This window comes from Scyliorhinus canicula, chromosome 3 (genome assembly GCF_902713615.1).
Source record: "Scyliorhinus canicula chromosome 3, sScyCan1.1, whole genome shotgun sequence".
NCBI lineage: Eukaryota > Metazoa > Chordata > Chondrichthyes > Carcharhiniformes > Scyliorhinidae > Scyliorhinus > Scyliorhinus canicula.
In genome coordinates this window covers 23,016,230-23,042,182 of record NC_052148.1, presented here as the reverse complement: position 1 = coordinate 23,042,182, position 25,953 = coordinate 23,016,230, and the positions used below count along the sequence as shown (strand labels likewise).

The 25,953-nt window shown below is 44.8% G+C and overlaps 1 protein-coding gene across 1 annotated transcript in view; it reads left to right on the top strand.

Moving 5' to 3' along the window:
• Positions 1 to 25,953, top strand: part of c3h20orf194 (chromosome 3 C20orf194 homolog) — a 257,070-nt gene that overhangs the window by 38,213 nt on the left and 192,904 nt on the right. The window contains exons 4-10 of the mRNA XM_038793206.1: positions 305 to 429; positions 8,790 to 8,886; positions 11,291 to 11,397; positions 15,914 to 15,991; positions 16,359 to 16,460; positions 21,462 to 21,517; positions 25,559 to 25,694. Of these exons, the coding sequence (XP_038649134.1) occupies positions 305 to 429; positions 8,790 to 8,886; positions 11,291 to 11,397; positions 15,914 to 15,991; positions 16,359 to 16,460; positions 21,462 to 21,517; positions 25,559 to 25,694 (701 nt within the window). The remainder of the gene's footprint in view (positions 1 to 304; positions 430 to 8,789; positions 8,887 to 11,290; positions 11,398 to 15,913; positions 15,992 to 16,358; positions 16,461 to 21,461; positions 21,518 to 25,558; positions 25,695 to 25,953) is intronic.

The window sequence follows — 25,953 nt, the reverse complement described above, 5'->3', positions numbered from 1 at the left end:
AGGCCGATCTCGCTTTTGAAACCCACGCAGACACTGGGAGAATGTGCAAACTTCACACAGTCATCCAAGGATGGAATTGAACCTGGGTCCCTGGCGCTGTGAGGCAGCAGTGCTAACTAGCCAAAGTGCCGCCCTTTATATTTGTGCACAATTAAGATCATTCAATTTTGGATCCTTGCCAAAGGGACAATTGTGAGAATATTAAGTTTGCTAATTGCTAAATGTCAGTTGACCATGGGTTATTTTAGGTTGTTACTATGAAATACTATTGAAACATTGTTATGTTATCTCCTTTCTATTTCAGATGTCATTCTGTTAATCAAGCCGGAAAGTGTTCATGTGTACTGCAACCCTATAAATTATAGCTATCTCCTGCCTTGTATAGCATACTGGCGAAATCTACGCTTGCACTGTTTGACAGAAAAAGAAGTAAGTTGTAAAGTTTTTACATATCAGAATTTTGCTGACTTTTAACGGGCATGTGTCACCCGTACTTTTCTTAGGCCACAACACTGCGACTTCATGTGTCCAACTTTATTACAAGTTTTCTTACCTCTCTCCCACTATCATAGGTTTCCCATTTAACCCGAGGCAAACTCTCCTTCATATCCTCAACTCGACCTCCGTTGCCTTCACAAGCTGTGAATTTTCCACTTCCACAGTTTCTATCCTTCACAGATTGAAATTGATGTTGAAAAACAGACTTTGTGAATTAATCAACGTTATCTGCCATTTCTGCTTCCAGTCTAGCAGTTGTAACCCTTTGCTCTTCCACCATGTGTTCTCAATGTGGGACAGTAGCACAGTGGTTAGCACTGTTGTTTCACAGCACCAGTGTCCCAGGTTTGATTTCCAGCTTGGATCACTGGTCTGTGTGGAGTCTGCGCGTTCTCCCCGTGTCTGCGTGGGTTTCCTCCTTGTGCTCCGGTTTCCTCCCACAAGTCCCGAAAGACGTGCTTGTTAGATGAATTGGACATTCTGTATTCTCCCTTTTGTGTACCCCGACGAGGGCATTTTCACAGTAACTCCATTGCAGTGTTAATGTAAGCCTACTTGTGCAATAATAAAGATTATTATTATTATTATTGTCTTTAAATTCCTCCCAAAATAATTGTTCCCTGAAGAGTGTCCTACGTTTTGGTCTGTTTTTAATACTCTTATCTAGCTATAAAAATATTTTGTTAAATTCTTTTAAATTCTATATATGTCTCATCTGGATCTTTCCTTAGATTTCTAAATTTCTGACTAGGCTTCTAGCAATGGTTCATATGCATTTAATATGCTTTTTCTCCTGCATCATAATCCCTATATACCTCCTCTGATAGTGATGCATATACTTCACTAGCTCTACCGACTAACTTTGAACCAGTAATGCCCACATGGTTTTTGGCTAATGGAATTGTTTTAGCTACTTTCTCAATGAAGATGAAAGAGGCTTCCACATCCTTCTCGTCAAACCTTTGACAGTGCTTGAATATATTTAAGCATATCTCCACCACACATTAAAACAGGATGTGTTAACCCTTCCTCTAGACTTTCCTCCGCTTCTGCCTTTAACTCCCACCATTTTACGTTGATGTTTTCTTTGCAATTCTCGTTTTCGAGGTTCAAATTATCTTTCTTTTTTTCCCCTTACATTTCTAATTTCTTCAGTTCTATTTCTTTCTGTTACCTCTTTCCTGCATTTCTAATTGTTTCAGTTATAATTGAATTCTAGCTAATTCTAATGATTCAGGCTGTTTTTCCAGCAAATTTAAATGCTGAGCTGTTGCTTGTATTATCTCCATCTTCCTTCCCCCCCACCCCCCTTCAGATAAAGTCAACTGCAGCTTGATCGCCAAACTCAAAATCTTTGTTTTGGGCACCCTTTGCAAAGCAGCTCAAGTGACCTATTCCACACCCAGGAAATTCTTTGCAACAGAAAGTCATTTCTAAAGTCTCTCCCTATTAAAACTTCAACAACTGAAAGAAAGCACTAGTTCCACACACTGACTGCCTTTAAATTCAATTATTAAATTATACCTTTAAATCCCAATAAAAAGCCCCCAATTTTATTACGATTCCGGACCAGACCCCAACAGTTGCTGGAATACCGGACAGAAACCCCAATATTTTGTTTAATTTGTAAGATTGTGAGGAAATGATACTTGGCTCCAGGAGTGATTCCAAGCACAAATAGGGACATGGTGTATTAAAACAAACTTTGTTATTAAAATAGCTTACTGCAATTACCAGTTAAGCAGTGCTTAACAATAAAATGAAACACTTTATCTCCGAATTGCTATCTTTTTATTTCCAATCAAACAAACTCATCTCGGTAAAAACCCATTTTTAACTGCAGTTCGCAGACCCAGGAATACTTGCTGTATACCAATGGCCCAAAGAGAGCGAGAGATCCTTCAAGAACCAGCTTGCAGATTCTTGCCTGTGTCAAATTACTGTTTGACTTCCCAGCATTAGGCAAAAAGTTCCTATTCTGTTCAGTCAAATCTTTAACTCCCTCTGGCATGGTGGCGCAGTGGTTAGTACTGCTGCCTCACGGCACAGAAAACTCAGGTTCGATCCCGGCCCCGGGTCACTGTCCACGTGGAGTTTGCACATTCTCCCTGTGTCTGTGTGGGTTTCCTCTGGATGCTCCACTGTCCTACCACAGTCCAAATATGTTCAGGTTAGGTGGATTGAACATAGACATAGAACATAGAACAGTACAGCACAGAACAGGCCCTTCGGCCCTCAATGTTGTGCCGAGCCATGATCACCCTACTCAAACCCACGTATCCACCCTATACCCGTAACCCAACAACCCCCCCCTTAACCTTACTTTTATTAGGACACTACGGGCAATTTAGCATGGCCAATCCACCTAACCCACACATCTTTGGACTGTGGGAGGAAACCGGAGCACCCGGAGGAAACCCACGCACACAGGGGGAGGACGTGCAGACTCCACACAGACAGTGACCCAGCCAGGAATCGTACCTGGGACCCTGGAGCTGTGAAGCATTTATGCTAACCACCATGCTACCCTGCTGCCCCAATTGGCCATGCTAAATTGCCCCTTAATGTCCAAAAGGTTAGGTTAGGTGGGGTTGCTGGGTTATGGGAATAGGGTGGAGACGTCGCTTGGGTGGGAGGGGATACTGGGCTAGAGCGGCGATTGGGCCTCGGAGGGGTGCTCTTTCAAAATATTGCCGCAGACTCGATGGGCTGAATGGTGTCCTACTGCACTCTAGTGATTCTAAGGTGATGGTGTTACCACCTTGAACTGTTGCGGTCCTTCAGGTGTAGATGTACCCACAGTGCAGTTAGGGAGGGAGTTCCAGATTTTGACCCAGGGACAATAAAGTTTTATTTGGCTTGTTGTCTTTCTGCTGGGGAGCTGTAAAATGGGGGTGGGGGGGGGGGGGGGGTGGCAGGCAGTGGGCAGCACAATTGCTTCACAGCTCCAGGGTCCTAGGTTCGATTCCTGGCTTGGGTCACTGTCTGTGCGGAGTCTGCACATCCTCCCCGTGTGTGCGTGGGTTTCCTCCGGGTGCTCTGGTTTCCTCCCACAGTCCAAAGATGTGCAGGATAGGTGGATTGGTCATGTCCTCCGTGTCCAAAATTGCCCTTCGTTTTGGGTGTGGTTACTGGCTAATGGGGATAAGGTGGAGGTGTGGGCTTGGGTAGGATGCTCTTTCCAAGAGCCAGTGCAGACTCGATGGACCGAATGGCCTCCTTCTGCACTGTAAATTCTATGAGTGGGGTGGTCTGGTGGGGGTGCTGTAGGCAGGATTTGCATTGTGTGGGGGAGAGGGGGCCCTCCAGTTGACTTTGAGGGCAACTCAAAGGCCCACTGCGAGGTCCAGTGCTCTAGGGTCATGCTGGGAAATACCTGCACCAATTTTCACCCATGTGAATCCTGGCCCAGGGGACCAGCGATTCATGCAGGCTTGGGGAATCCGGTACCTGGGGCTGGTTTAGCACAGGGCTAAAAGAGCTGGCTTTTAAAGCAGACCAAGACTGGCTAGCAGCACGTTCGATTCCCGTACCAGCCTCCCTGAACAGGCGCCGGAATGTGGCCACTAGGGGCTTTTCACAGTAACTTCATTTGAAGCCTACCTGTGACAATAAGCGATTTTCATTTCATTTTTCATTTTTTCACCCATCCTGTTCTCAGGGTGCCATTGGGTCAATGTGATCTATTTGAACCCTCCCGCTGGTGGAGAATCAAGCCCAATGTTACTAACTATCTGCTCCCCAGGGAACCTTCTAGAAATAAAATTCCATTAAGTGGATTCATAATTGACTTAGCTGTAGGAGACAGAGGCTGATGACAGGTGGTTGCTTTAGTAACTGGAAGTCGGTTACAGAGATCTGTGCTGGGTCTCCGATGGTTTGTCATGTGGGGGGTAGGATCAGTAGGTTTGCTGATGACACAAAGATTGGTCGGGTGGTTAACAATGAGGTTGAGAATCTTGGGTTACAGGAAGATATAGACGGGATGGTCAAATGGGCAGAAAAGCTGTGGCGCTGAGGACCCGGGTTTGAATCCCGGCTTTGGGTCACTGTCTGCGTGGAGTATGCACATTCTCTCCATGTCTCTGTGGGTTTCCACCCACACAACCCAAAGATGTGCAGATTAGGTGGATTGGCCGCACTAAATTTCCCCTTAATTGGGGAAAAAAATAATTGGGTACTTTAAAATGGGCCGAAAAGGCGTAGATAGAATTTAACTCGAAAAGTGTGAGATGATACACTTTGGAAAGAGTAATTTGACAAGCAAGTATTCCGTGAATGGCCTGACACTGGGAAGTTCTGAGGAACAAAGGGACTTTGGCGTGTTTGTCCATAGATCTCTGAAAGCAGAAGGTCGATAGGGTGGTGACGACTTATGGGACACTTGCCTTTATCAATCGAGGGATAGATTACAAAAGTAGGGAGGTCATATTGGAATTGTATAGAAGTTTGATGAGGCCACAGCTGGAGTAGTGTGTGCAATTCTGGTTGCCATATTATAGGAAGGATGTGATTGCACTGGAGGGATTTCACTGAAGGGGGTACAGAGGTGATTCACCAGAATATTTCCTGGGATGGCATATTTAAATTATGAAGAGAGGATTGTCTTGTGTTGTTTTCGCTGGAGCAGAGAAGATGGGGTTGACCTGATCGAGGTGCATAAGATTAAGAGGAGCACGGACAGTTGTTCTCCTTAATTAAAGGATCAGTTATAAGGGGATGCAAGTTCAAAGTGAGGGGCAGGAGGTTCGGGCGGATTTGAAGATAAACCTTTTTACCCAGATGGTGGTGCCGGTCTGGAATGCAGTGCTAGGGAGGGTGGTAGAGGTGGGTTGCCTCACATCCTTAAAGTACCTGGATGAGCATGTCATAGGTTATGGTCAAATTGCTGGCAAATGGGATTAGGTAGGCAGGTCAGGTGTTATTCCTGCGTCGGTGCAGACTTGATGGGCCGAAGGGCCGTTTCTGCACTATTATTCGGTGATAGCCCTACTTCGGCAAACAATATCCATGGCTGTAATAAATTATGATCTTACTTTTACCATGTTTCAATTACACCTCTAGCCCCGAAGTCTAGCTGCCTTTCAAACCAGGATTGAAAAAAAAACAATACTGTGCAAAAGACAAGGCTGGGGCATTTGCAACAATCTTCAACCAGAAGTGCCGAGTGGATGATCCATCTCGGTCTCCTCCGGAGGTCCTGAATATCACAGATGTCAGTCTTCAGCCAATACGATTCAATCCATGTGATATCAAGACATGGCTGAAGGCACTGGATACTGCAAAGGCTATGGGCCCTGACCATATTCTGGCAATAATACTGAAGACTTGTGCTTCAGAGCTTGCAGCACTCCTAGCCAAGCTGTTCCAGTCCAGCTACAGAACTGGCATCTACCCAGCAATGCAGAAAATAAACCCAGCCAATTACTGCCCTATCAGTCTACTCTCCATCATCAGCAAAGTGATGGAAGGAGTCATCAACAGTATTATCAAGCAGCACTTACTGAGCCATAACCTGTTCATGGACACTCAGTTTGGGTTCCGCCAGGCCAATCGGCTCTTGACCTCATTACAGTCTTGGTTCAAACGTGGACACAGGAACTGAATGCCAGAGATGAGATGTTGGTGACTGCCCTTGACATCAAGGCAGCATTTGATCGAGTATGGCATCAAGGAGTCAATGGGAATCAGGTGGGGAAAGCTCTTCCCTGGTTGGAATCGTACCTGACACAAATGAAGATGCTTGTAGTGGTTGGAGGTCATTCATATCAGCTCCAGGATATCACTACTGAAGTTCCTCAGCATAGTGTTCCAGACCCAACCATCTTCAGCTGCTTCATCAATGATCTGCCTTCCATCATAAGGTCAGAAGTGGGCATCTTTTTAGATGACGGCACAATGTTCAGCACCATTCATGACTCCTCAGATAATGAAGCAGTCCATGTCCAAATGCAGCAAGATGTGGACAATATCCAGGCATGACAATGCTTAGAATGCGAGCATTTGCAGGTAATTAAGTCCTTACTTTACTTAACTGCTGAAGTCAAGGGCATTCAGCCTCTGATCTCGGGGGCAGCCTTCAGGATGACGACAACACAGAATCGCCGAGCAGAAACTTGTAGCCAAGTTCCGCACACATGAATGCGGCCTCAACCGGGACCTGGGATTCATGTCGCATTACATTCATCCCCCACCATCTGGCCTGGGCTTGCAAAATCCTACCAACTGTCCTGGTTTGAGACAATTAACACCTCTTTAATCTGGGGTTACCCCTATCTCTGGATCTGTAAAGACTTAATTACCTGCAAATGCTCGCATTCTAAGCATTGTCTGGCATCTTTGAATTTGTCTATATATATGTTTCTGGAACATACCTCTTCATTCACCTGAGGAAGGAGCAGTGCTCCGAAAGCTAGTGTTTAAAACAAACCTGTTGGACCTGCAGCCCACTTGATTCGGCAAGCATTCAAACCCTCCACCATCGGCGAACAGTGGCATCCTTGTGTACCATCTACAAGATGCACTACAGGTATTCACCAAGGTTGCTCAGACACCACCTTCAAAACCCATGATCACTATCATCTAGAAGGACAAGTGCAGCAGTACCTGGCAACCCCACGACCTGGAGGCTCTCTTCCATGTCACTCACCACCCTGACTTGGAAATATATCGCCATTCCTCACTGTCGCTGGGGCAAAATTCCAGAACTCCCTCTAACAGGTGTATCCATACCTCATGGACTGCAGGGTTCAAGAAGGCAACTCACCACCGCCTTCTGAAGGGCAATTAGGGATGGGCAATAAATTATGGCCTAACCAGCGACGGCCACATCCCGTGAATTAATTTATAAAAAAGTCAGATGCACTGCACAGCTACATATATATGAAATTCTTATATTTATCACATTATGGGCAGCCTTTGAGGAGTCGGGGATGAGTTACTCCCCACAGGATTCCCAGCCTCTAACCAGCAATAGTACCACTGTATTGATGTGGCTTGTCCAGTTCCGTTTCTGGGCCATGGTAACTCCCAGGTTTTTAATAGTGGGGGGTTCCATGATGGTAATGCCATTGAATGTCAAGGGGCTACAGTTAAAATTTTTCTAGTTGGAGATTGTCTTTGACTTGCACTTGTGTGGCATGAATGTAACTTGCCACTTGCCAGCCTACACCTGGATATTGTCCAGGCCTTGCTGCATTTGGACATGGACTGCTTCAATATCTGAGGAATACCGATTAGGGAGACATTGTGCAGTAATGAGTGAATATCCCCACTTTTGACCATATGCTGGAGTGAAGATCATTGATGAAGATCATTGGTTGGTCCTTGGATACTCCCCTGAGGAACTCCTGCAGTAATGTCCTGGCGTCGAGATGATGGCCTCGAATAGCCAGAACCATCTTCCTTTTCTGCTGGATATGGCTCCAACCAGTGGAGAGTTTCCCCTCTGATTCCTATTGACTCCAGCTTTGCTTGGGCTCCTCGGTGTGCCACGCTCGATTGACATCAAGGGAGTCATTGTTTCCTCACCTCTGGAGTTCAGGCCTTTTGTCCATGTCTGAACCAAAGTGTAACAGAACTGAGTGACCCTGGCAGGTCTCGAGCTGGTCTTCAGTGAGTAGGTGCCTCTTGATTGTACTGTTGATGACCCATTTCATCACTTTACTGGTAATAGAGAGTATACTGATGGGGTGGTAATTGGCCAGGTTGGACTTTTTCCTGATTTTTGTATGTATGACATAGCTGGGCAATCTTCTACATTGCTGGGTACATGCATATGAGACCTTGGGCTTGACAAAAAGAGGTATTGACTATAAAGTCGTTTAGCTGATGGAGTCCATGTTGATTCTGTGTTCACAAGTTTTGCTGGTCAACAAAAGAGCAGAAAAATGCGCTTTTAAGATAGATGTCCTCAGGAAATGGGCATTACTGATGTGGCTGGCACTTGTTACCCACGCTGGTTTTGAGAGTGATGGCGTCTTGAATTGTTAGTGTTCGTGTTGTGAAAGTGCTCCTAAAATGCTGTTGAGATGGAGTGATAGGATTTTGCTAAAGTGACTATGAATGAGCAGTGATACATTTCCAAGTCAGGATACTTGAGTGACTTGGAGGTGGTGGTGTTTTCAAGCATACGACTCTTGCTCTTGTCTAGGTTGGGAAGGTCATTGATTTGGGAGTTCTGCACAAGATGTCTAGATTACTAGATCAAGATATAAATTATTAGAATAGTTTGTTACACAAATAAAATTTTATTCTTGGCAACTGACTGGCTTTAAACTTATTTTCTTTAGTATGAAGATGAAGAGGCTGCCGAGGAGTTTAAAATTACCAGCTTTGTGGATATGGTGCGAGATTGTTATCGCATTCGAGTTCCTTACAGCTTTCAGGGTAAAGATAAAAAATGTTTTCCAATATTATAAATATGCAAAATAATTAAGAAAGTCACACAAATATTTTTTTAACATTTGCCTTGTTACCCTTGATCTTTAATCTTTGTATCCCTGCTATGTTATGTGTTTTGAGCAAAAACATTCTGGCTTAGATTGTAGAACTTACTGGTTTGTACCTGATCTGTCTCTGCTGCTGGTGAAATGAATACTGGAAATCTGACCCATTTGTAATTCAAAATGCATTCTGATGACTGCTGGCTATAAGACATAGGAGCAGAATTAGACCACTCGGCCCATCAAGTCTGCTCCGCCATTCAATCATGGCTGATATTTTCTCATCCCCATTCTCGTGCCTCCTCCCCATAATCCCTGATCACCTTATTAATCAAGAATCTATCTATCTCTGTCTTAAATAAACTCAGTGATTTAGCCTCCACAGCCTTTTGCGGCAAAGAGTTCCACAGATTCACCACCCTCTGGCTGAAGAAATTCCTCCTCATCTCTGTTTTAAGGGATTGTCCCTTTAGTCTGAGATGGTGTCCTCGGCTTTTAGTTTTTCCTACAAGTGGAAACATCCTCTCCACGTCCACTCTATCCAGGCCTTGCTGTATCCAGTAAGTTGCAATAAGATCTCTTTCCACCCCCCCCCCAATCCTTCTAAACTACAACGAATACAGACCCAGGGTCCTCAACCATTCCTCGTACGACAAGTTCTTCATTCCAGGGATCATTCTTGTGAACCTCCTCTGGACACTTTCCAAGGCCAGCACATCCTTCCTTAGATACGGGGCCCAAAACTGCTCACACTACTCCAAATGAGGTCTGATCAGAGCATTATACAGCTTCCGAAGTACATCCTTGGTCTTGTATTCTCGCACTCTTGACATGAATGCTAACATTGCATTTGCCTTCTTAACTGCCGACTGAAGCTGCACGTTAACCTGAAGAGAATTGTGAATAACGACTCCCAAGTCCCTTTGTGCTTCTGATTTCCTAAGCATTTGCCCATTTAGAAAATAGTCTATGCCTAAATTCCTTCTTCCAAGTGCATAACCTCACACTTTTCCACATTGTATTTCATTTGCCACTTCATTGCCCATTCTCCTAACTGGTCCAAATCCTTCTGCAGCCCCCTTGCTTCCTTAATACTACCTGTCCCTCTACAGATCTTTGTATCATCTGCAAACCTAGCAACAGTGCCTTCAGTTCCTTCTTCCAGATCATTAATGTATATTGTAAAAAGTTGTGGTCCCAGCTTAGTTGAGATCTTTAGTTATTTTGATGAACTTCACTTCACTTTTTCTTGACCCAAGTTTCCATCTTAAATTTATTTGGTTCTCTGTCCTCATGAAGCAGTCAGTAAATTGTTTTGTTATTATTTTAATTTTTAAGTAACATATTGTTGGACTCAAGAATTCTAGGGGCGGTCCTTTAAAATATTAGCTGAAATGATTCTTTAAAATTACTGAATTTCTAGAAATATGAGTAAGTTATAATCGTTTGAATACTGTCCATGACTTTCTCAAATATTAGGTACATTCGACAAGCTTGCAATAACATCGTAACTGAGACCAGACGTGAGATAGGGAGTTTGAACGTGGGACAAAGTCATGGGACAGTTAATTAATTTGGAGTAATTGATTAATATCTAATTAACCAATCGTCTGTTAAGTGACTGACACTTTCCTGAACGAATCAAGGGAGTCCCAGCTGAGAATTAGAACCAGTGAAACTAAGTAAGGGGCTAAACCCAGATAAGGGTTCCCTTATGAATGTGATCCATCTAACTGATTAGCAGAGAAATTATAACCGTTGGAGAATAAACATTACTTTTAAAGTCTTTGTTGAAATGACTTGCAATTTTGTAAATCTGAAGTCACTTTTAACTTGGGAAGTTTTTGCTTCCCTTGTTGGTGCCTCAAGGACATTTTGAGAGACACTGCAAAAAAAAACATTTTCCAGTTACTTTTGTGTGAACGTACTTTTGTGTGAACGTACCAAAATGTGTTGTTAAGAAATAAACTTCGCTTAACATTCATTCAACCGGACTGACTTATCCATGAGCGAGAGATAAGACTAATCTTACTCGTATTGTTGTCCCATCCTCGATATATACTGACAGTTGCATGTCAAAGCACTTTCCACACCAATATGCTTTGGATGCGAATGTTGCCAACTGGATTATTGAATTGGAAATGAGCTGTGCCACCGTTGTGGATGTATATATAAAGGTGCAAAACCCTGGCATCTTTGTTTTTCATTTGCCGTTACGTTGATATTGAATTACATGTGGTTGAAATTATGGCATCTCAATATATATTATGTTATATTCATTTAATGGATCTGTAACTTTGTCAATCAACTCATTGTGCTTCTCGTTCTGTGCCCATTGCTATTTTTAGGACATGTTCAGAAGTTTGACATGTTCACTGTTGAGAAATGGCCCATTGTACAAGCATTTGCTCTGGAAGGAATTGGAGGAGGGGAGTTTTTTACAATGAAACATGAGGTATTTAAACATTTTATGTGAGTTATATAGTATCATTAAAGTCTCTCTCGGTCTATCAGCCTCTCTAAACACCTTCTCATTCTGTCAAACCCCACCCCTTCTCAATTTGTCAACCTCTTCACTCTCTCTCTTCCGCCCCCTCTCTCGCCATCATATACTTTTTACAGTACAGTGCCATTCGGCCCATCGGTCTGCACCGGCCCTTGGAAAGAGCACCCTACCCAAGCCACGCCTCCTCCCTATTCCCTTAACCCAGCAATCCCACCTAACCTAACCTTTTGGACACTGAGGGGCAATTGATCATGGCCAATCCACCTAATCTGTACATCTTTGCACCGTGGAAGAATGCCGGAGGAAACCCACGCAGTCACAGGCAAAAAGTGCAAACTCCACATAGACATTCACTCAAGGCTGGAATTGAACCCACGTGCCTGGAGCTGTGATGCAACAGTGCTAGCCACCATGCCGCCCACTGACTCGCCCCCTGCCCTCGCACTCCCTTTCTCCCTTACCCCTCCCCTTCTCCTCTCTTGCCCCTCCCCCTCCTCTCTTGCCCCTCCCCCTCTCCTTTCTCTTGCCCCTCCCCTCTCCTTTCTCTTGCCCCTCCCCTCTCGTTTCTCTTGCCCCTCCCCCTCTCATTTCTCTTGCCCCTCCCCTCTCGTTTCTCTTGCCCCTCCCCCTCTCGTTTCTCTTGCCCCTCCCCCTCTCCTCTCTCTTGCCCCTCTCCTCTCTCTTGCCCCTCTCCTCTCTCTTGCCCCTCTCCTCTCCTCTCTTGCCCCTCTCCTCTCCTCTCTTGCCCCTTTCCTCTCCTCTCTTGCCCCTCTCCTCTCCTCTCTTGCCCCTCTCCTCTCCTCTCTTGCCCCTCTCCTCTCCTCTCTTGCCCCTCTCCTCTCCTCTCTTGCCCCTCTCCTCTCCTCTCTTGCCCCTCTCCTCTCCTCTCTTGCCCCTCTCCTCTCCTCTCTTGCCCCTCTCCTCTCCTCTCTTGCCCCTCTCCTCTCCTCTCTTGCCCCTCTCCTCTCCTCTCTTGCCCCTCTCCTCTCTTGCCCCTCTCTTCTCCTCTCTTGCCCCTCTCCTCTCCTCTCTCTTGCCCCTCTCCTCTCCTCTCTCTTGCCCCTCTCCTCTCCTCTCTCTTGCCCCTCTCCTTTCCTCTCTCTTGCCCCTCTCCTCTCCTCTCTCTTGCCCCTCTCCTCTCTCTTGCCCCTCTCTTCTCTCTTGCCCCTCTCCTCTCTCTTGCCCCTCTCCTCTCTCTTGCCCCTCTCCTCTCTCTTGCCCCTCTCCTCTCTCTTGCCCCTCTCCTCTCCTCTCTTGCCCCTCTCCTCTCCTCTCTTGCCCCTCTCCTCTCCTCTCTTGCCCCTCTCCTCTCCTCTCTTGCCCCTCTCCTCTCCTCTCTTGCCCCTCTCCTCTCCTCTCTTGCCCCTCTCCTCTCCTCTCTTGCCCCTCTCCTCTCCTCTCTTGCCCCTCTCCTCTCCTCTCCTCCCCCTCTCCTCTCCTCTCTTGCCCCTCTCCTCTCCTCTCTTGCCCCTCTCCTCTCCTCTCTTGCCCCTCTCCTCTCCTCTCTTGCCCCTCTCCTCTCCTCTCTTGCCCCTCTCCTCTCCTCTCTTGCCCCTCTCCTCTCCTCTCTTGCCCCTTCCCCTCTCCTCTCTTGCCCCTCTCCTCTCCTCCTCTCTTGCCCCTTCCCCTCTCCTCTCTTGCCCCTCTCCTCTCCTCCTCTCTTGCCCCTTCCCCTCTCCTCTCTTGCCCCTTCCCCTCTCCTCTCCTCCTCTCTTGCCCCTCTCCTCTCCTCCTCTCTTGCCCCTTCCCCTCGCCCCTCCTCTCCTCTCCCTCGCCCCTCCTCCTCTCCACCCTCGCCCCTCCCCTTCTCTCCCTCATGGGAGTTTCCGTGATACTGGTCCTTGAGGAACTGGCGCACAACAGGGAGATTATTGCAGCAGCAGTAATTGATAGTGAGTGGCTATAATTGGTAAACTGTTGTAAATGCACAATAAATATAATTAACCCTCATTAGCATTGTACATGCTACTTAAGAGAAAACGGCCTCTGCTATAACTCCACTGGCATTATGCTGTTTCTGTCATTGTTGTTTGTTTTATTTTTCTCTTCACTCTCAAACTTTTGCTTCATTTTAGATTGCTTGGAAAGGATTGATCAATATCCGGCTGTGTTTGGGATAGAGTGTGTGGAGAAAAGCTGGCTGTAGCTGTGTGCAATATATTCTATCAATAGTTACTGTTTTCTCCCCTACATTTTCACTTTCACACAACCTCCTTCCTCAAACTTGTGTGCAACAATATCCTGGCTTTTTCTCGGAGCTGCCAGCTGAACTCCTATAATCCTTACCTCCCACTTGCTTTTCTCTCATTTAAGTTACCCTAACGGTTCGTCCATCTATTTCCCTGCTCCTACTTCAGTCTAGGATGGTAAGAACCTTCCATTGCTCAACCTGTTCAAACTATAATTACTATCTGTTGACCGTTCAAACATTATTTGCCTTCTTTTTTCATATAATGATTACATTGAGGAATGTGCGCCCTGCACATCCTTTGTCTTATCGGCATTCGCAAAGTTGCGAGCAATTAATATTTCCCTTTTCTAACTTTTTAAAATAGATTTAGAGTGCCCAATTCATTTTTTCCAATTAAGGGGTAATTTAGAGTGGCCAATCCACCTACCCTGCATATCTTTAGGTTGTGGGGGTGAAACCCACACAAACACTGGGAGAATGTCCACACGGACAGTGACCCAGAGCCGGGATCGAACCTGGGACCTCGGCGCCGCGAGGCGGCAGTGCTAACCAGTGCGCCACCATGCTGCCCCACCTTTTTCTAGCTTAAACACAAATTAGATATTCAGCTGGTATCAAAATTCAACATATTTTTAAGTATACTACAGAATACTTGAGAATCCAAAGTCAGGTTATTGGCAAGATTGAGCCTCAAAGATGTCACTAAAGACATCACGTTATTGTGAAATGTGTCATGTTTTGAGATTGTTTTCAATTTATTTAAAACACGGATACAAGTTTCAGTCCTTGGATATAGGCAAATCATCTGCATGCATATGTGAAACTTGCAGGGTGTGGATGTATTGTATGTGAAGAAACCATCTGATGGTGAAATTGTGTATTTGCATTCTCAATGTGGCCACAGGAATTTGTTGTGGTTGGAAAATGGATAGAGTAATGTGCTGATAAGACACATTATCACCCCTTCAACTGCTCTTATGAGGAAAGTTGGAGAAATACTCATTGGAGTTTAGAAGAATGAGATCTTCTTTAAGAATGATGTGGAGATGCCGGTGTTGGACTAGGGTGAGCACAGTAAGAAGTCTTAGAACACCAGGTTAAAGTCCAACAGGTTTGTTTCGAATCACAAGCTTTCGGAGCACTGCTCCTTCACCTGAGGAAGGAGCAGTGCTCCGAAAGCTAGTGATTCGGAACAAACCTGTTGGACTTTAGCCTGGTGTTCTAAGACTTTTTACTGTGCTTACCCCAGTCCAACGCCGGCATCTCCACATCATTCTTAAAGAAGACTAACCTGGTGTTCTGAGACTTCTTACTGTTCTTTAAGTATGTACAGTTCTGAGGGGGATTAACAGGATTTATGCTGAGAGCACATTTCTTCTCATTAAAAATAAGATGTCTGTCATTTAAGACTGAGATGAGGAAGAATTTCTTCTCGGGCTCATTCATGTTTGGAATTCTCTTCCCCAGAGTGCAGTGTAAGTTATTGATTATATTGAAGGATGAGTTTGATAGATTTTTGATTGTCAAGGTTGTTGAGGGTTATGGGGTGGCAGCAAGAAAGTGGAGTTAAGGTCACACTCGAATCAACCACAATCTTAATGGATGATGGAACAGACTCAAAGGGCGGAATGGCCTCCTACTTTTTCTTCTGATCTTATGGTTATCTTTTTTAAGCAAGGCTTTACTATACAGGAAATGCACATGAAAAAATGTTTACTCAAGATATAGATTATTTCCAATTTCAGTACAATATTTCCATGTGGAGTTTGCACATTCTCCCCGTGTCTGCGTGGGTTTCGCCCCCACAACCCAAAAATGTGCACAGTAGGTGGATTGGCCACGCTAAATTGCCCCTTAATTGGAAAAAATAATTGGGTAATCTAAATTTATAAAAAAAAAATTCAGTACAATATTAAAGGTTGTCAGGGGTAGGCAGGAATGTGGTGGGGTCGAGGTTAGAATAAGATCAGCCATGATTTTATTGAATGGCAGGGAAAGCTCAAGGGGCCAAGTGGCTACTTCTGCTCATAGTTCGTATGTTAACTATGAACTAGCCTATCTCAATGTTCTCATCAAGTCATAATTTTTTTTCAGTCATCACTAACTGAATTAATTTCCGACAGTAATTGAGCAAATGTACTTCTATTTATCAGCCCAGCTCCAATGTAATGTATTGTTTTGAACAAAAAAGCAAATTGTATCTCTTCAAAACCTCAAAGTATTAAAAATAGTCTACTTTGTGTAATGTTGTCAGTCTTTTTCTTTCAATTTTAGCTGTTTGATGCGAGTGAGGAGCTATGGCAAACCTATTGCAGGTTGGATCCAGTCTCTCTGGAAGTCTTGATTACTGAGGTAATATAATAAATACCTAAACATAACCCTTTCCGAAATGTTGTGCCATTAGATATTGGGGTTCATGGAATGATGGAGCTTCAGCAAACTAATGATGTAAAAAATAGCACAAATGTTGCAAACTCAAAACAATGCATCTTAATGTTACAATTCTTAAATTCCATAACCAATCTTAGTTATGAATATTATTTTTAACTTGAAATAATTAATGGGTTCACTTCATACATTTAACATGTTAAGGATTTCTTTTTGCTTTGTGATGTCATCAATAAGAATTAAAAAAGGCTGCTAATGGAATCGGTTGGGTTGCAGAAGCTTTCGCAATTTTTTTTCTCCCTAACTCTAATGTCTGTTTTGAATGTTTCAGGATTTGATGGCATTTGACAGACAGTGGGCAAGCTTCTTCTCCAACTTTGACATTGAGGGTTCTTCCTCAATATTAGAACTTTCCGAGGCTCTGGCTGGAGAGGTGGGAAATACATTATTATTACAATACAGCTTATGCTATCGACATTTGTCATTGCCCATTCAATAATAATTCTTCAGTTGGTTAAAAGCACAAGCAAAATTATTATTACTGGGATTTTCCGGGACCGTGCAATACCATAGGTGGCCGGGCTGGAAAATCCCACCCTAAGTAAACTTGCCAGAATTCAGGAATTTAGATTTATAGTTTCAATTCGGACAGCTGGATTTTTTTTCTCTAGGCTGTTTGGCGTAAAGCTGTTATTTTGACTGTGACTATGATTTGGAGCTGCGAGGAAGCTGAATTATGACCTGAGACAGGTGGTGCAATACAATGGGTCAAACTCATAATGTTTGGAATCCTTACTCTGTCTTATATGTTGATTTACATGGTTTTAGTTGTGACAATTCCATGTATTGTTAAACAGTTTTCAGCGCCACTTTGTTTTTTTTTTAAATGTGTATATAATGTGCTCAAATATTTCAACAATTTCCACTTGCTACATATTTAGATTTTGTTTTAACAATGTATAAATTTCGGTAACGTACTATTAATTCTCAGTCTTGTGGAGCAACCGGGAAGGTTGAGTCGTGAAACCTGATCTCGAAGACTTGTCTCCTTTTAAAAGGATCCCGCGCACCATTGGCGGGATTCTCCATTGACTGATGCTGGAATTGCAAAACACGATTGGGTGGAGAATTTGTTCCAATGCTGCAATCGCAGCGTGTGCCGATTTTCACGCCAAATCTTAATTCTCCGTCGCCCCGACAGCGGCATCAATGTGTTTCAGAGCGCATGTACAGTAAACACAGTTTGCATGTCATTAGCAGGCCCGACTCTGTATTCTCCGTCTCCGATGGGCCTAATTTATGATGGTGAGGTTCATTTGTGCTTTTAACAAACTTGAAACCGCGTCCTGGCTGATGAGGAAGAGAGAGAGAGAGGTGGGGTACGGAAAATGTCCAACATCGCCATAGTTTGCTGAAAGTTGTGCTGCTGGACGTGGGGAGTAGTAGGGGGATGGCCAGGAGGTGGGCTGTGGGTTTGGGTGGACGGACATGGAGCACCATTGCCGTGGCCTGGAAGGCAGCCATGCACTTGCGCAGGCTGCTGGCTGGCCACTGAATCTAGGACCACCATTCGGATGGGTGTGCTCTTCAAACTATTAACTTACTTTGACCCCTCCAAGACACTCATTATGACTTGCGACATCCCCTTAAGGGGTGGGGGCCGTCTTGCCCCACTGCATGGCTGACAGCTCAGAATGTCCCATTGATTCGTGTCCATGCTCGCCGACCCAGAACGAAAATACACACAGATTGAGAAGGAGGGTCTTGCTGTCGCTTTTGGTGAGAAGTATCACCAATATGTCTACTGCCACGTGCTTACGGTTTTAACCTATCACAAACCACTGTTGGGCCTATTTAAGGAGGATCGGGTGATCCCTCCGATAGCGTTGGCTAGGATCCAACGTTGGACTTTGCTGTTAGCCACGTTCGAATATGTTTTGGAACACTGCCTGGAAACAAAGATTCCCCGTGCTGATGCATTGAGCTGCCTCCCTTTCCCCACTAGGCCGATGGCACCAACATCGTCCGGCGAAGTAGTTGCCGCCTTTCATTTTATGGACTTCCTTCCTGTCACGGCAGTTCGTAAGCAGATTTGGACCCAGATGAATCTCCAGTTTCCACAGGTTCGCCACATAGTTCTGCACGGAGCCCATTACCGTGATTTGCTGGAAGATTTCAAGGCATGCACCTCAAAGATCTCAGAACTTAGCGTGGAGGACAGCTTCATACTATGGGGGACTCGGGTGTTCATCCTGGACATGGACGCGGCACTCTTTTGCAGCAATGGACACCTGGGGGTGTCTAATATGAAGATGCAGACCAATAGCTACGTCTGGTGGCCCGGTAACGATTTGGACATTGAGAGGTTGGCTCAATGTTGCGGGCCATGCCAGGAAAACCAGAAGGCGCCACCAGTGGCATCACTGCACCTGTGGGAGTGGCCGGGCCAGCCTTGGTCTCGTCTCCACGTAGGTTTTGCTGGACCTTTTCAGGGGGCAATATTTTGATCATTGTGAACACCCACTCAATGGTTGGAAGTCCACCGTGTGCAGGCCCCCACCACGAAGGCTACGGTGGAGCGTTTACACTAAATGTTCAGCACCCACGGCATTAGCCAATACTAATCTCAGACAACGGAGTCGGCCTTTACCAGTATAGAATTCAGCAGCATTCATCACGTGGTTTGGCGGGGGGGGCGGTCGAGACATTCAAGCGGGTTATGAAAAAGCAGAGTGCCGGGACTTGGAAGACCAGATTAGCCCTGTTCTTGTTCTGTTACAGGACTATGCTGGTTTAGCACACTGGGCTAAATAGCTGACTTGTAATGCAGAACAAGGCAGCAGCACGGGTTCAATTCCTGTACCGGCCTCCCCGAACAGGCGCCGGAATGCGGCTTTTCACAGTAATTCATTCACAGGCTTCATTGAAGCCTACTTTTGACTGTTGCTCGTTATGCTTTCCCTTAATTTGCTCTGTTTTAATTACCTTTGCTCAAGAGTCGCCAGGTCTCTTTCTGATACCACCACAAGGTTCAAACCGAATACTGATCAATGACTCGATACACCAGTTAGTAAGTTTGAAATCAATGCACATTTATTTACACACACAGTCAATTATTACTCATGCACATACTCTACTCACTAAACTACAACTACTACTAAAAGCCTAGAGTTAGCTTTGAGTGCCCAGGAACAATGGCTGTTGTCCGGTTCTGATACTGTTGGCTTCGAACTGGTATAGAATAGTAGCTAGGAGCGTCTATCTCGTAGCGTGCGTTGACCTTAGACTTACTTGGCTGTTGCTTGGCGGCCTCTCGTCGCTGAGAGCCAAATGCCAAGGTGAAGATGGAGAAAGTAAGAGTTCTCAAGAGAGCAAACTGACCTTGGGGACTCTGTTTTATACCCCAAGGAGTTTTGCGTCCTTCTGGGCAGACCCTGGACTTGGTCCCAATTAATTGGACCATGTCCCAATCGTTTGTATCGATTCTCTCCAATAACGGGGTCGTTCCCCGATCGTTGGGCGGGCTCTAGGTAACCGTTGGCCTGTCTTTGTTTTAGCTTCCACTGGCGTTGGGGAGTCTGCCCTGGTACCGATTGTTTCAATGTTTCTTTTTGTCCCCGGAGATAGCTCATTACTATGCTAATGGCTTGTAGTTTCAGTTCTGTCTGGGTTCTGCAAGTTTCAATCCACAGGAAACCTTGCACCTGCTTGTTTTTCTAGTGCTGTCCATTTTTCCCTGCACTCTTTGCGAGTATCCATTTTGGAATCGGGACGTGGCCACCCCAGGTGGCTACATGTCAAGCTATTATTATTATTATTTATTATTATGCGTACCACTGTGCTGTTTCACCCCCGGGGACGCTGTTTATGTCCGAAATTTCAGAGCGGGCGTCATGTGGATACCAGTTTTAGTAGTGGCCCAGACCAGGCCCGTCTCTTATTGTCTGAAGGCAAAGTCGAATCGCCACATTGACCACATCCGCCGATGTGTCCCGGAACCATCGGAACCTATCCTGGATGCGCCACTCCCATTTATTCCGCCGCTGCCAGCTCCACCGGCCATCGACGTCCAGGAAGCCGAGATGCCTAACGCAGACTTTTCAGACTCCAACTCCGAGATGGACGTCCAGCACCAAGCAGAGATAGCCATGCTGCCTCCCACGTCCATGCCGATCCAGCCCTGAAGCTCCATATGTAACAACCGGTCCGGTGCGGTATACACCCCTGCTCCAATGAGGCCCAAACTCTGCTCTCGCGTGAAACAACCAGGGGCCCCTCACTACAGCTAATGGACATTTCTCGAGAGGGGGATGATGTTACCATCCCCTCGGAGGTCACTGGTGTGGACCATCTGGTTCCCTGTGACCTCCACAGAATATGAACTTCCCTAGTTAACGCAATGGGGATTCCCCCTCAACAGGGGGAGCCTCTGAGTATAAAAACCACGACCTGGACGCAGGTTGAGTGAGGCCCTTCAGGGTGTGGATAGTAATAATAATCTTTATTGTCACAAGTAGGTTTACTTTAATACTGCAATGAAGTAACTGAAAATCCCCTAATCGCCATATTCTGGCGCCTGTTCTGGTGCACCGAGGGAGAATTCAGAGTCCAAATTAGCTAACAGCACGTCATTCGTGACTTGTGGGAGCAAACCGGAGCACCCGGAGGAAACCCACGCAGAACCCAGCTGACTCAAGCTGGGAATCAAAACTGGGACTCTGGAGCTGTGAAACAACAGTGCTAACCACTGTGCTACCAAGCTGCCTGTAGAGTTATGAAAGAAATAAATTTGTTTGTTTGTACCCAACCATTCGTTCCCGTGTTCACTCCATCAGGTCCCATAGATCGCTTGAATTATGCTGCCCTCTTAAGACTTGAGGCTGAAGTTGGATAGTATGGAATAAGTGCATGGGAATCGATTTTTGCTCCGACACGAGTTATGATGGAAGGGACTCATGTGATTCCATGAGACCAAAATCATTCTTTATAATCTTTCAAATTCAAGGATATTAGGAAAGGGCAGTGAGATACAAATTTTTTTGATAGTGGGCGGCACAGCGTGCAGTGGTTAGCACTGCTGCCTCACGGTGGTGAGGACTCTGGTTCGCCCCCGGCCCTGGGTCACTGTTTGTGTGGAGTTTGCACATTTTCCGTGTCTGTGTGGGTTTCACCTCCACAACCCAAAGATGTGCAGGTTAGGTGGATTGGCTATGTTAAATTGCCCCTTAATTGGAAAAAATATACAATTGGGTACTCTAAATTAATTTTTTTTTAAATGATAGAAATTATGTACTTTGTAAATTAATGGCTTATTCATTAACCTGATGGTGAAAATTGTGCACCTCATGAAAGACTTAGACTTAGCGAAACAAGCTTAGCATTTTAAGGCAATTTGGTTCTCCTTCCAAAAATGACATTTAATTTTATTTTTCAGCCTTTTCGAACTTACTTCAGTCATGGATTGATAACCAGTCAAATTACAGAGAAAAGGTACAGACTCGATGGGCCGAATGGCCTCCTTGTGCACTGTAGATTCTAAGATATGCAAAATAATTTTGAAAAATGTCACTTTGTATTTGATGAATTTAGTTTTTTTTTGATTCTGGGCGTTAGAAACCCTTTTACTTCATTAAGTCAAATCATTTTAAATTTTCACACAGGAAAAAGACAAAGTTGTCGAGGAGAATACTGAGATACAGGCTACTAGACTAGAAGGGCTTGAGGTTCATAAGGAGGAGGTGTTAGCGATTCTGGAAAGTGTGAAAATAGATAAGTCCCCTGGGCCAGATGGGATTTATCCTAGGATTCTCTGGGAAGCTAGGGAGGAGATTGCTGAGCCTTTGGCTTTGATCTTTAAGTCATCTTTGTCTACAGGAATAGTGCCAGAGGACTGGAGGATAGCAAATGTTGTCCCCTTGTACAAGAAGTGGAGTAGAGATCACCCCGGTAACTATAGGCCAGTGAGCCTTACTTCTGTTGTGGGAAAAGTCTTGGAACGGTTTATAAGAGATAGGATGTATAATCATCTGGAAAGGAATAATTTGATTAGAGATAGTCAACATGGTTTTGTGAAGGGTAGGTCGTGCCTCACAAACCTCATTGAGTTCTTCGAGAAGGTGACCAAACAGGTGGATGAGGGTAAAGCAGATGATGTGGTGTATATGGATTTCAGTAAAGCGTTTGATAAGGTTCCCCACGGTAGGCTATTGCAGAAAATACAGAGGCATGGGTTTCAGGGTGATTTAGCAGTTTGGATCAGAAATTGGCTAGTTGATAGAAGACAAAGAGTGGTGGTTGATGGGAAATGCTCCGACTGGTGTCCAGTTACTAGTGGTGTGCCACAAGGATCTGTTTTGGGGCCGTTGCTGTTTGTCATTTTTCTAAATGACCTGGAGGAGGGCGTAGAAGGATGCGTGAGTAAATTTGCAGATGACACTAAAGTTGGTGGAGTTGTGGACAGTGCAGAAGGATGTTACAAGTTACAGAGGGACATAGATAAGCTGCAGAGCTGGGCTGACAGGTGGCAAATGGAGTTTAATGCAGAAAAGTGTGAGGTGATTCATTTTGGAAGGAATAACAGAAAGGCAGAGTACTGGGCTAATGGGTAAGATTCTTGGTAGTGTGGACGAGCAGAGAGATCTCGGTGTCCATGTCCATAGATCCCTGAAAGTTGCCACCCAGGTTGAGAGGGTTGTTAAGAAGGCGTACGGTGTGTTAGCTTTTATTGGTAGAGGAATTGAGTTTTGGAGCCATTAGGTCATGTTGCAGTTGTACAAAACTCTGGTGTGGCCGCATTTGGAGTATTGTGTGCAGTTCTGGTCGCCACATTATAGGAAGGATGTGGAAGCATTGGAAAGGGTACAGAGGAGATTTACAAGAATGTTGCCTGGTATGGAGGGAAGATCATATGAGGAAAGGCTGAAGGACTTGAGGCTGTTTTCGTTAGAGAGAAGAAGGTTAAGAGGTGACTTAATTGAGGCATACAAGATGATCAGAGGATTAGATAGGGTGGACATCGAGAGCCTTTTTCCTCGGATGGTGATGTCCAGCACGAGGGGACATAGCTTTAAATTGAAGGGAGATAGATATAGGACAGATGTCAGAGGTAGGTTCTTTATTCAGAGAGTAGTAAGGGCATGGAATGCCCTGCCTGCAACAGTAGTGGACTCGCCAACACTAAACGCATTCAAATGGTCATTGGATAGGCATATGGACGATAAGGGAATAGTGTAGAGGGACTTTAGAGGGGTTTCACAGGACGGCGCAACATCGTGGGCCGAAGGGCCTATACTGCGCTGTAATGTTCTATGTTCTAGATGGTAACACTACATGGAAAAAAAAAAGATTTTTAAAGCAAAAGCAAGCTGATTAAATTATTAAGATCATTTGGATTGAATATCTCAATAAAATTTGTCAGTTAACAGGTTATAACACTGAAATTTTCATGAGCAGCTACGGGAGTTCTAGACCCGAACCACGTGCTGTGTGGAAAAAGTTCTTCCCATTTCATTTGCTAATTTTGTAAATCACCTTAAATCTGTGCCCCCTCATTTTTGATCCTTTTACGAGTGGGAACAGTTTCTCCCTCTCTACGAGGGACACGGTGGCAGGGATCCGGGTTCAGTTCCATCCTTGGGTGACTGTGTGGAGTTTGCACATTCTCCCCATGTCTGCGTGGATTTTCTTCGGGTGCTCCAGTTTCCTCCCACAGTCAAAAGATGTGCAGGTTAGGTGGATTGTGGCTGTCTTAAACGGTCCCTTGTGTAGGTTATGTTATGGGGGGGGATGGGACGTTTCGGCGTGGCCCATTCGGCGTAGCCCTTTCGGCGGAGGAATTTTTCAGCGGAGGAATTTTTCGGCGGCGGGACAGGCTTCAGAAAGACAGGTTAGTGCAATAAGCAGACATTTAATATCGGTCTTGCTGTTGCTCTTAGTGAATAGCATGCCCGCAGGTCCTTACTATTGGTCAGTGAATTTTGTATTTACCTTGAACGATCATAAAGAAGGTGAGTGTTAAGCTCTGATGATAATTCTATAATAAGAACTACAAAGCAAATTTTGACCTTTTTCGACTCCAGTTTATTGTGTTCAGTAATCATTCCTCCACAACAAAACAGTGCCTCCTGTATCCCTATCCTTGCAGTTTATTAAATAATAAAACCCCAATTCTAACTTAAACTAGGGAACTCTTTCCCAACAGTGAGGAAGTACTTTATGTTTAACCCAGAATAGTCAAATTTCTTAAGGTTAGAAATGGATTTTGTAATTTCAATAACCAATATGAACAGCTTTGTTTTATTGCCTTCCAATTTTAAAACTGATTATTAATTCTTAGATCTTCATTTAAGTTTCTTTCAAGGCAGATATCAGCTAGCTCCATTATTACTGGAAAAATCAATAGTGATTTCTAAATGAAGTTTTAAAATTACCAATTGAAAAACAATTCAACATTAATCGTGCTGCTTTTGAGACATTCTGAAAATAAGCAGACAGGCGGCCCAGTTCAGGGGGACAGCAGCCGGCGAGGTGAAGCGGACAGGCGGCCTGGTTCAGGGGAACAGTAACCCCCCACCCCCAAGGTTTAAAAGGTTTATTCAAAACCGTGGAACCATTTCACCTTTGTTCCTGAGAGAGGAATGGGACGTTTCGGCGTGGCCAATTCGGCGTTTTAATGAAGGTTTTTTAACTAGGTTTTAAAAATATTTTTAAAAGCCGAAATGTCCTGACGCCTAAACGGCCACGCCGAATCAGCCAATTATTTCCCTGACGCCGAATGGGCTACGCCGAAACGTACCAAACCCATGTTATGGGGATAGGGCAGGGGAGTGGACATGGGTGAAGTGCTCTTTCGAAGGGTTGGTGCAGACCCGATGGGCCGAATGGCTTCCTTCTGCTCTAACGAGATTCTTTGATACTTTGTGAGGTTTTGAACCGAGTCCTGACTTTTTCCACACACACTTATTCTTTCACATAAGCTTCCCTTGTCTCACCTAGTTCTCTTTTCTGTACACACTCACTGAAGTGCTTATTCAATTAACCCATAATTGCCAACTTAACACACATTGACAGTTAGCTGTTTCCTACCGTAAGGCCTCCATTGGGCACTGAGGGCCTAAGAATGACCCCCCAATGAGACCACAGGCAAACCTGGGGAGCCTTTGAAGGCATAGGAGACCAGTGCAAGTCCAGTGAAACCTTTTGAGCCGCCATTAACTTCTGGTGGACTTGGGCAATTAGACTTCAGCAGCTTGTTAACTAATCAAATTGCTTTACTGCCGTCAGCAAGTGGGAATCTCGCCCAGTACGGCATGTTAGCACTATGGTTATCTCTGTTGCGTCACAGCGCCAGGGACCCGGGTTTGATTCCTGGCTTGGGTCACTGCCTGTGCAGAGTTTGCACGTTATCCCTGTGTCTGCATGGGTTTCCTCCGAGTACTCCGTAGTCACAAGAATGACTATGTACAATTTCTTTGAAAGTAGACTAGAAATATTCTGATGATTTTACTTGCTGTTTTTCTTCCCCTTATTCAGCACTGATCGACAGCCTTTCCTTCTCTTTGGTTGTCACTCGACAAAAGAAAACCTAAACTCGTACAGCTTCACTTTTCCATCCGAGGGTCACCTAGTTAAAAACACAAACAACAGAGGAGGCACAGCTAGGCATATGGTAATGTAATTAATTGTCCCATTTCATATACACAAGCATGCATGCTGGTTTTTACTGTGGCTGTGGCAAATTGTTTGGTGGAATGTAAATAGGATACAATACAAAATTTAGTCTGCAAATATGTTGGTTTGGACTTCTCATTCTACTTGTCACCAAAAGGTTAAATTTAAGATTGGGAAAATATTTAATTTTTATTGCTATCTAGAATGTAATAAACCTATGATTGACACATATGTTTATTGGTGTGCATCTAAGTAAC